General features: G+C 32.1%; 1 protein-coding gene across 2 annotated transcripts in view; it reads right to left on the reverse strand.

The window, feature by feature from the left end:
* Positions 1 to 19: 19 nt before the first annotated feature.
* LOC109544283 (protein FAM135A) overlaps positions 20 to 10,929 on the reverse strand; it is a 22,729-nt gene continuing 11,819 nt past the window's right edge. Inside the window, exons 4-17 of one of the 2 annotated variants that reach the window (XM_048666109.1) lie at positions 9,138 to 9,395; positions 7,704 to 7,733; positions 7,278 to 7,554; positions 6,969 to 7,228; positions 6,757 to 6,914; positions 3,961 to 4,963; positions 3,649 to 3,902; positions 3,442 to 3,555; positions 3,243 to 3,389; positions 2,947 to 3,117; positions 884 to 1,052; positions 619 to 830; positions 401 to 560; positions 20 to 350 (exon numbers count right to left, since the gene is read on the reverse strand). In XM_048666109.1, the coding sequence (XP_048522066.1) occupies positions 77 to 350; positions 401 to 560; positions 619 to 830; positions 884 to 1,052; positions 2,947 to 3,117; positions 3,243 to 3,389; positions 3,442 to 3,555; positions 3,649 to 3,902; positions 3,961 to 4,963; positions 6,757 to 6,914; positions 6,969 to 7,228; positions 7,278 to 7,554; positions 7,704 to 7,733; positions 9,138 to 9,395 (3,487 nt within the window). In that variant the 3' untranslated portion in view covers positions 20 to 76. Of the gene's footprint in view, positions 351 to 400; positions 561 to 618; positions 831 to 883; positions 1,053 to 2,946; positions 3,118 to 3,242; positions 3,390 to 3,441; positions 3,556 to 3,648; positions 3,909 to 3,960; positions 4,964 to 6,756; positions 6,915 to 6,968; positions 7,229 to 7,277; positions 7,555 to 7,703; positions 7,734 to 9,137; positions 9,396 to 10,929 lie in introns of both variants that reach the window. The other variant, XM_019914382.2, reaches the window with a different exon arrangement.

The raw sequence follows: 10,929 nt of genomic DNA on the forward strand, positions 1-10,929 counted from the left end.
ACTAAAAACATGAACTACAGCAGTTTTATAACAATTTTATTTAAAATATAGAAAAGGAATTAGGAAAAGATGGGAGTTAACGAAAATACTTAATACCAACTACAACCATAAACTTCTCGATGAAAATTTCGGAGTCTAAAACTGCGATATGTGCAGCTCGGCCTATGAGAGCGTTTGCTGTATTTGGTAAGGCATGGTGAACGTCGTATCGCACTAATTTTAAATCTTTTTGGGCTATGATTGGTTGCATTATGTTCTGAACCATTTTTCTATAAATAGTACCCTGTTCGGAAGTGTCCTTAATCGATTCTTTGCACAATTCTATTCTCGCCGAGTGTAGTGGAACGTACCTACCGGAAAAAAATGTGCATTTCTCAAAAACCAGAAAATGTTCTCTTACCTGTCTTGTCCTGATCCGCACAGCAAAATATTTTTGAAGTGATGTAAAGTACTTCTTTGACTGAGACTATATAAAAACGACTGTTTCGGATCAGAGGAATCTTTTAAGCAAAGTTGTAAAAGCGAACCGGATTTTTTCCATTTCTGCATAAACCACATACCTAAAAGGCATAAAAAGTGGCAATTGATGTGATCGGATTGAGGGAACTTGATATTTACCCATATTAACTAATCCGCTACTATTATATAAAGTTCCTAAATGTGGTCCAGAGAGAGATAGAAAAGTATGCAGTCTTGGGAGGATAAATTTAAGTTGCGGTCTCGTCAGTGCTGACCGTATAATAATATTACCTAAAGAATGTCCGACGAAACTTATTCTGGTAGGCCGAATGCTACTGACATCTAAGTATTGTAGAATTTCACTAACTAATCTGAAAACATATTATTTAAAAAAATCCTATAAAACTACTGCGTTGCAGCGTACCGATCAGTCATAGTATCAAAATCGCTAAAAGTATCGCCTTGATTTCGCTCAGACATTAAAAAATCAAGATAAGCTCCGGGAAGTCCCATCTCCAAATATGTTTTTACTAGTCTTAAGTCTGCAGCGTTACCATCCAAGCCATGAACACAAATTACTAAATGCATTCCCTCTAAATGTAAAAAAATATAAATAATATTACTTCAGTTTCTATAAAATTTGGTTTTGGCTAAAATTGACAATTACAGTATGCAAAAAACAGGGCTCTTATTTAGATTATTATAGATCGTGTTTTAGCGCTTTGTTTAGTTATCAGTTTTAATACTTGTATTGTATTTGGCTTATTTTTTCCTCGAGTTAACGTATGAAACCGACATACAATTTATTTTAATGATGAGCTAGGTATCAAAAAGAAGACAATACATTTTAAAAAATTATTGAGAAGTGAACAGTTGGTTTACGTCGCTATGAAAATACAAAGTGTTTTTGAAAGAATTCAAATTTATTAATAAATTCGAAATATTAATATATTAACAATGAAGTCTAAAGCTTATTACTGAACGATAAGATAAACTACTCAACAAAATAAACGCTATATAGCCAAATTTGCTATTAAATCTGAAACTAGAGAACTTTTTCTATCATTTCCTGTTTTTATAAAAATTAGGTACGTCAGATAAAGTTGCTACAGGGTGAAATATGAAAAAAAGCAAGTTTACATTTTTTAGTTCAGCATGCATTCAGAAACAAGTTTACATTGTAACACCAAAGGGAAAACCATAGATCTCGTATTTTGAAACGGTTTTTTTTTTCATTCTGTTCCGAGTTTTTCGTCTTGTAATGATAATATTTTTATTTGAGTGTCGATTTTCAAAATCTATGGCTCATATTCACGATAAACGTTCATAGGCAACTTAAGATGAAAATTCGATATACAGCATTGCATGAATGAATGGATTGTTTGAAAGGAAAATTAACTACAGTTTGAAGTCTGTCCGAATCTCACATTTCTGGGGCCATGATGAACTGAGCACTTGTAATGCTACCCTGTATAATGAAGATTTGCCTTTGGTCGGCTATGAAATCGGCCCAAAAGGAAAAATACTCTCACTTCAGGTCCAAAGAGCTGATTTTTTTTAAACATCACCCTGGAAACAGAAGAGACAGACRAAAAATTCAAAAACTGTAGAGATAATTATGTCTTATATCTTATCTTTATGCCCTTAGTTTTTAAATTCCAATAGAAGGCTGTTTTTTTTTTGTTTAACTGCAAGCATTCCAAACATTAACCATTTCTGCATTGTTCTATTTTCCACCTTGTGCAAACTTAATCTGAAGTACTTATTTTTTTACAAAAACATTAACTGACAGAAAAGCAGCAATTGAATATGCATGCACTAAGTACTTATTCAATTCCAAAGTTGAGGTTGATCCATTGCTGAGCAGTTTATTAGAAAGTATTTGATTAAACGCTCGATTTTTTTCTATACCGATTTATTATTTTCTTTGTGTTGTTTTCAGCTTTACCAGAGGCGTAGTCACTATTTGAATAATCTGAAAAACTTTGAGTTATTTAAAATAAAAAAATTATACTTCAGATAGTTTTCGCAAATAAATACTASTTYTTTACTAAGCTCCTGGTCAAGCTGGAAGRCAAAACATTTKAKRTACGRCATRCAATTTTTAAAAGTTTAACSAAAAACAARAAAAATKATTTGTAGGATGGATAACGCAAGCGGGTTTTTATTAATTCTYTTAAAAACAGCAGAAAAATGAGCGCCYTGTACCAATTTTATTACGAGAAATTGTTACTTACTTGCATAATAAATTATTTATTTAGTTTATACAGGAATATTYGTTAAATKTGTTTTCGSATTAWTCCTAAATGTTATTTCACGAGGRATTTTTGCAATAGGATATTMAAATTCTTAACAATGTRTATTTTCGACTTTTTMAAACTTTTTAACGTTTTTTCRTGGTTKATTTACCTGCATTCGAAAATTAGCTTTSATCATTGGGGCTCATTCTGTATGCTTGCGTGTTTAAAAAAACATATCATACATTACCTGGCGAAAATATCCGAAACTCGTCGGAGATATTAAAATATGGAACTTGGGCAGCAAATGAATTCAAATCAGAGTATAAAATCCCTTGAAAATTTAATTGACTTTTGAATTCCCTTTTCGCCTTCAAGAATGCTTTTATCAACTCCGAGTTGCCTTTGTTGAAGTGGATTTCTAGGAAAAAGTCAGGCTTGTGATCTGTGCAAATTAGCCACAATTTTTAAATGTAATTTGAATGTTTCCAAATTTCGTGCCTTTTGTTTAGAAACAATACCTTCGACGAATCAAAAGTAAATTACCTTCAGATTCAGGTACGTTTTCATTACTTTTTAAACGGGATGGACTTGATTGCTCTTGAGTATCAGATTGCAAATCAATAACATGATATAATAAATTATCCACGGCATTTATTTCATCTTCAACAACGTCATCGACTTCTCCAGCATCTGGAAGGAAGTCGGTCAGGATTCAAAATTAAGTGTTTTTTCCATACCTTACCATTTGTTGCCACTGAACTTGTTGGAGATTCTAAATCTCGAAACTGTTTAGGTGGAAGCAATGCAATGTCGTCGATGGACACTTGTGATTGAGTGTTTTGATTTTCTTCACAGCCTAAAATTTGGATAATTTAAATTCAGCCTCATGAATAAGATTTGTTCACTTGATGGTTAATAACGCTGCTTTCAGGCAAATTTACACGTTTACCTTTATTGAAGGGTGGTGGTTCAGTGTTTTCCCCTTCATTGTCCTTACTTATGCCATTTTTAACTCGATTATGGCTATCTAAATATAATTTATTTGATTTTGCTTTAAAAATATCCGCTTTTGATTCCTTTCTAATATCACTAATTTTTTGGCTCTCCTCTGTCAAGCGTTTCAATTGTTTCTCAATTTTATCTAGTTTCAAATCTATAGCACTTGTGGCAGGAATGGTTGCATCCGTACTTGAATCTATAGAACTGCTCCTAAAACGAAAGTGAAAAAACAATTCTGGCAACGTTCTTGCTTGATAAATACCTGGAAGAGATCCAGCCGCTTCTTTCGCTTGTTGTCGATCCTGTACTGCTGCTACAGTACTTCAAAAGCGAGTTATTTAACTTAGCTTCCGACTTGGGACTTAAATTTGGCAGTGATTCAGCTGCAGATGAAGCAACCAAAGGAAACAGCTTTTCGGATATGCAAGAGGTGCTTCGCACCTTTCTTAAACTATCGCTCAACTCTTTATTATTACTTGAAGACCCTGTTTTATTAAAATAGTTTTGTGAGATACTCTCTGTGGAACTACTGGTCGATCCGATTTCGAAAATTTTCAACTTTGGATCGAAACTGTACTTTTTTGATCTGGTATTTAGCAAACCGTTTGCATTGACGATTCCGGCCAAGTTTTCGGTTTTCTTCATTTGATTTCGTGTTTTTTGATTGATTAGCGAGTTGAATTTTTTTTCGTCGCAAGTGTCTTTTTTCTTGGGCGAGAATGTCTGCATGGAAGTCGATCGAGGAATATAATATTTTTCATTGGTTAATGTATGGCTAGCAGACTTTACTATATGGCCCTCAGTCCTGCTGTTACATTTGCTATTCCTAATATTCTTTTTGTATTTTTTTCGTTTTTCGCCTTTCTCAGTCTCAAAATCACCAGGTGTTAATTCGACGCGAAAATTATTCGTTTCTGGATTTTCCTGCATAAAAAAATTCCCATTCTGCCTAAAATTATATTCGCTAGCAACGTTTTTCAAGGTTTCAATCTTATAGAATCTTGAAGGATTTCGGGTTGCAACTGGTACAGAAAACGTGTTTTTGCTCAAAATATTTATCATGGAAGTATGGAAAGTATTAGAAGAAGCAGCTTGCAAATGGTCCAAGGATTTGGTATGTCTTGTGGGTAACGTGCTACTTAAACTGTCTTCTCGTTTATTCAAGTCGGAAGTTCTTTGGAATAGTTTTTGTGGTTCCCAAACATCAAAACCGCAGGAGCATTGAGCGTTGTCGGTCGTTTTTGATCGTTTAAAGTTACCCTGGTCTGCAAAGAAGCAAGAGCAAGAATTATAATAATTCTGGAGTAATTTGAACAAATTGAAGCTAAGAAGTGAGATTTCGAGGAAACACATTTATACAGTAAAATATGTGAGACGAAACCCAGTTATTTTACTACACACACTAGACTGTCTACTAAGGATAGGACAGACTAGACTGTCCAATAAGCTTCCCAACAGCGGACAAAAATACTGCTAGTTCTATAAAGTGACATTTTGTTTTAAACGATATCTATATTATAATTTACACTATATTGTTAAAAATGATTATTCTCCAAAATAAATATCAGGGCTATAGATTGCGGTAACAAGTTATTACGATTCGATGGTGATAAATAGTTGGAAATATTAGTGTGCGCTGTAGAAACGAAAAATTAATGTAATTCCAGTATTTTTGAGAAAACATGTACATACTTATAAAAAACTTGAAATAATCTGAATCAATTGGTTCAAGGTCCATCAAATTAATTTAATGTAACTATACAAAATAACAACTTGAAAAGCATTGTTTTAAACAGGTCGAATGTCAGATTTTGGTATCGTTTTACAAAATTTTCGTCCCTCGAGCATCAAATTATTATTATATTACATACTTATTTGTACGTTTACTTGTTATGCTTCGATACTTTTGAATTCTGCATCAAATTCTCCGTATGTTTCATAAACCACAAAATGTCGGTCGTAAATTGTCTATTTATTAAAAGAGGTATAATAATAAAAGAATTATATCTGGTCAAGTTGATGATAATTAAGTGATTTCTAACGATTTTTTCTAACACTTCGCGGTTGAATGCTTCTTGTGAATGGTCCCATCAAATATTGAAACTTTTTTGTCAAAAATGTGTTACAGTTAAGTCTGGATATCAATCTGGTCATTGGATGATAACCCGCCTGCCGATATTTCGGAAAATATTGACAAATTTTGTACTACTCACAAATACTGTTGTTATTAAGTACAATCTTCATACCACCCTTTGTGATTAAACGAACATACGTGACAAATCAGCAGTTGAAAATATCAAAAGTAATAAAAAATAAAAGTAAACTAAAATTAAGTCGAAAATAATCATTGTATTTAGTAAATTTTTAACATTGAAGATTTAATTTATACAGTGACATTTCTTCAACATATCTTTAAAATCTATCAAAAGTTTCTTTTCAAGATCGAAATATTTTTTAAAGAGCTAATTGGCGTTAATTATTGATACCAGGCCCGGACTTACACAGCATGGGGTCTCGATCAAGCGTAACTAAATGATCGTAAAATAACATCATACTCATACACAACTAAATTCGTACACATTTGTACATTTTATTATTGATTGTAACATTTTACGAAAAAAATTTTTTAAAGTGTAGAACAAATAAATAAACATAAACTAAACAAACATGGGTTACTGAAACTAAACCATATTAGGGTAGGTGTAGGCAATGATCAAATAAGTTTATTTGGATGTAGAATAATGTCATACGCACTTAGATTTGTTTATGTTTGATTGGAAAAGTTTGAAAGCCATAATAAATACAGTTAAATTGAAACAAACAAATAATTATACATAAACGAAACATTAACCGTTTTGATGACAACTTGAGTACTTGGAGCAGACTTGAATTAGAGATTATTAATTAGTAAACATTTATTAAACAACCTTTCTTTATTTTAATGTGATCCAGGGTTAAATTCTTAAGAATTGCTGAATTTAGGTGTAAAGCATCAAACGCAGCACCCGTGAATATTAAATAAATGTGCTTCAACTGAATATTATATATAAAAGCATACCTTTCACTTTTCTCGCTTGATATTCCTCACAATTCCTTTTTTCATAAGCAAACTCATCTTGATATTCGTCCTCAAAAATAATAGGCATTGTGGCAGTATCCCCATCTAAGAAACTACAATGGACTGGTAATGGCGGTAAAAGTTGCATATATTTTGACCTAAAACAGAATAAATCAAAAGAAAGGTAAACAGGAAAAATGTCCTTGTTCTACCTTTTCGTCAGTTCTGATATAAGCAAATATTTCTGACACTTTTCCTCATAGCAACTTAAAGCTGATTTCCTTGGATTGTGGATGAGGAAAAACAACTCTGCAAACCTACGAACTCTTAGATAGTGATGTTTTTTGCTTAAAAATTGCTGTATAGCAATTTTGCAACTGAAAGTCAGTAGGAAGTAGTTCCACAGCTTTATGTTCCCGCCACATAATTCTTCTAAATTCGACTTGGGCTTACAGGGATTTTTTCTTAAAAGCTAAAATTAATTATTAAGATTGCTACTTTAAATAGGCCAATTTGCCTACCTTCGTGCTATCATAGTCGTTATACTTAACAATAAGAGTGTCATAATTATCAGAAACAATTTCCTCTCGTTGCATCAAAAGTAACTTGTACTCTTTAATGGTAGTTTTCAGATTATTGCTTGAGTCTAGCAGAACGTTGTAGGCTTCTAAGTGTACTTGGGAAGATTCGTTAATCCTATTATTAAATTTTTGACTGCTCACTTGTGGGACGGGATCAGTTAACGTAGAACAGTGTGTTGTGCGGATTTTTCTCCAGGATTTTGATGTCTTTGGAGCGCTAAAAATGTATTAAAAACATTTCTAAGCCAATAGCAGTTATATTATAGTATGACTGGAGGAAAAATACATAAGCTAACTAATGAGCTTCTAAGGTTTGTTAAACAAGGTTTTCCAATAATTCATTTACATAAGTATATATATACTTACCAGCTTTGCATATAACGTAAAATTCCTCTCCTGAAACAGAAATGTGGTTTGGTATTAGGTATTTCTAGAGAATGATATAAATAAATAAATTAACGGAAAAAATAACTCGCAGATTTTTAATTTTCAGGGAAAACATGATTATTCGTTGACCATAATGGTTATGATTTCAAAAGCGAAGAGAAAAACCTACATGAAATAATGATGATTTAAACTGCGTATAAATGCGGGCACTAACAGTCAACAATCATGTTAGTTGGCCTTAAAAATATTTTAATTTTGTATTATGAATTTATTGAATGTGAATGAAATTGCTTTGTTGCTGAAGACAATTTTTCTTGGATGAATATTTAAAAAAAAGGTAGGGGACAGTCTCGCATGTTATATGAATTTTGCAAATAGTTTCTTAGAAAATATATGTTTTTTAAATTATGCATTTAATACATTTTTAAATATACATGAAATTATATAAATCACTGAATTTGAAGCAAATATCGACGTTTTCTAGTTTTTTTCAGGGTCAACACTGTTCTAACATGAAAGCAGAATGTACAATTTTGTTTCTGTATTAATTGACTAAAAAATTATTAATGCCAAATTATTTGGAAATTTTTTGCTCTGAGAATTAGAGATTCAATTCATTTTAAACAATTCAATCGTTTCTGATAATGTATGTACATTTGTATTACTTTGGCTTTGATTTTGTTTAACTTTTTGGCCAGTGCTTGAAACTAAGTTATTAAAATGGAGATCACATCGCAATTTTAAATCCAATATTTGAGAATTTTATTTTGTTAACTAAAAAACATTATTTATTATTATTATTAAGTATGATTTTTCTCTGTTGCGTATATTTTGATTTTGATTAGATTAATTATTACATCCGTACATGATGAATACGCTTTTATAGCGAAGCTTCAATAATCTTCAGAACTAATAGATATTATGGAAATACCGAGTGTTCAAATGAAACTGAAAAAAATATGTTTTTTTCTTAGTTATTAAAATCAACTTTTCTCTGCAAAAAATCTTTAGCACAGGGTTATAATTGGTCTGCAATATCATCCACTGCATATTGTCAGAATGATTGAAGAATATATGCTTTACTTGGATAGAAATACCCCGTGTCTAATTCACTAGAATATTCTATTTGCGACCTAACAAGTTTTACATTAATAGAATTTTCTATAAGTATAGAGTAAAACATTCGAATCGTTGAACGAATTTTAATTAAATATTTGAAAACTCAAACAATTTGGCACACATTTAGTAAGCTGAACTGGTAGATACGACTTATTTTTGAAAGTATTTAATATTATTAGAAACCTAGAAACAATATAATGGCAGTGCCTCAAAAGTCTACTGAGAACACCTTGGAAGGTACCAAACTGACTTAGTACGTAAAATATGAACATTATACATGTAAGTACAACTTACTTCATGGAAGGCTGAACTAAGGCAGTAAGTGCAGCATGGATAGTGATGGATACAGCTGATAAATGGAAGTAATCGAAAACCACAGGCAGATGGTAATGGAGTCCTTCAACTGGCGAAAAATTCAGCTGCAATGTTCGCGACGACACCAGCGACATAGCATTCAAAGAAGTATCGCTGAACCAGAGGTCCAAAACTAAAGAAAAATCTGCTCTATCCAGAGATTCTCTAAGATTGTGAGCGTCAACCAACAAATGACACCTGGAAATATTTAAAAAAATACTACTCACTGATTAAAACTAAATTTAACTGCCTAGCTTGGGTTTCCCAAAGCTCAGCACCTACTCTAATTAAATAGATTATTTATCGGTTCCAGACAGGTTTAACATACATATTTTTTTAATCTGCGTTTTGAGTTGAAACAGTTTGTCCAATATCTGCTATACCTAGAATAACTGTGACAATAGAATAATACATTTCTATCTCTCTATCTCTGGTTTAATGCAGTCAGCATTGCGTAATATCTATGAAATGCAGACGTGCAAATAGATCTTTCATAATATTGACCCACGCTATTTTATCCGTATCTGCAGGTTTGTGCAAATAGTCGCCTGGTCCTGCTCCATCCTCGCGCTTAATATCCCAATTAATCCGACCTTATTGCGGATGTGACATGCTCCTCATCACCAATAATATCCTGGAATTTTCGCCGGAATTTCCGGAATCTCAGCACTTCCTACTTGGCGTTTTATTTTTATTCCCGTCGGCGGGGTTTGGTTCCCAAAAAATCGGGGTATTTAATGGAAATATCAGCAATGTAACAGCCACAATAAAATGAATTATGCATGTAGATAAAGTATTAAAAAGTCCGCATTCATATTCTGAAATAGCATATAGCATTTTTTTCTTCAAATTGTTCCTCAAATGTATGTATCATTTTCCTCAAGGATTCGATTTGAGTGCGATAACGTAGTTTATGTACCTTGTTTACAGGATGTTCCTGTTAAAAGCGCATTCATTATCTTGTTTGTTGGCCAATTTAAACTATTTACTTTAGATGAAGGCATTTACTGCGACATTCATTTGCAGATGAAAAGAGCGTTAAATCATAGTATATTTGTCGGAATTTGTAAATTATTTCTCAAAGTTTCTGTTTCTATAAAAGCACAATTGACTCTCCTAAACTTTGGCAAACCAATTAAAATATTTTTTACTTAATTGCAAACTTATCGACCATTTCAGACGCTAAATAATTTCGCTTCAGTTTTATTTATGTCTTGTGCTGTTTAATTGGGTGATCATGACACTAAAAGTGATCGTACACTTGCGATAATATGAAAATTGCGAAATTAGAGGTTTCCAAGCGTAGAAACCACAATTAAGAGAAGCTAATGAGGTTCACTCAAATTAACTAGAACTAACTAAAATTCACTTGAACTAAATCAAGCTAACAGAAACGGAAGCTAATAGGAATTTCTCTGATCTAAAATGACTAATTGCAGATTTTGTATATGCAAATATTAGTATTAATTGCGAATAAAACTGACGTAATAAAACAAGTCCGAACAATCCAATTAATCTGTAGAATCAGTACAGATTATACAGAAAAATGTATTTGGTGTTTTTATGAGTTACTTTCTTTCAGGAAATATCAGAATTGAATTATTTTTATCGTTACTGACATTTAAATAATTTGTCGCTTTTTATTTTCCGATACTTTTAATAGCCTTTACATGAATATTTTCCAAAAAGTTGTAAGTTTATAAAAAACGGAATCTGAAAAGTCAAGACATAA

The sequence above is a fragment of the Dendroctonus ponderosae genome, unplaced genomic scaffold (assembly GCF_020466585.1).
Source record: "Dendroctonus ponderosae isolate FM_Combo_2020 unplaced genomic scaffold, Dpon_F_20191213v2 Dpon_F_20191213_4, whole genome shotgun sequence".
Classification (NCBI taxonomy): Eukaryota; Metazoa; Arthropoda; class Insecta; order Coleoptera; family Curculionidae; genus Dendroctonus; species Dendroctonus ponderosae.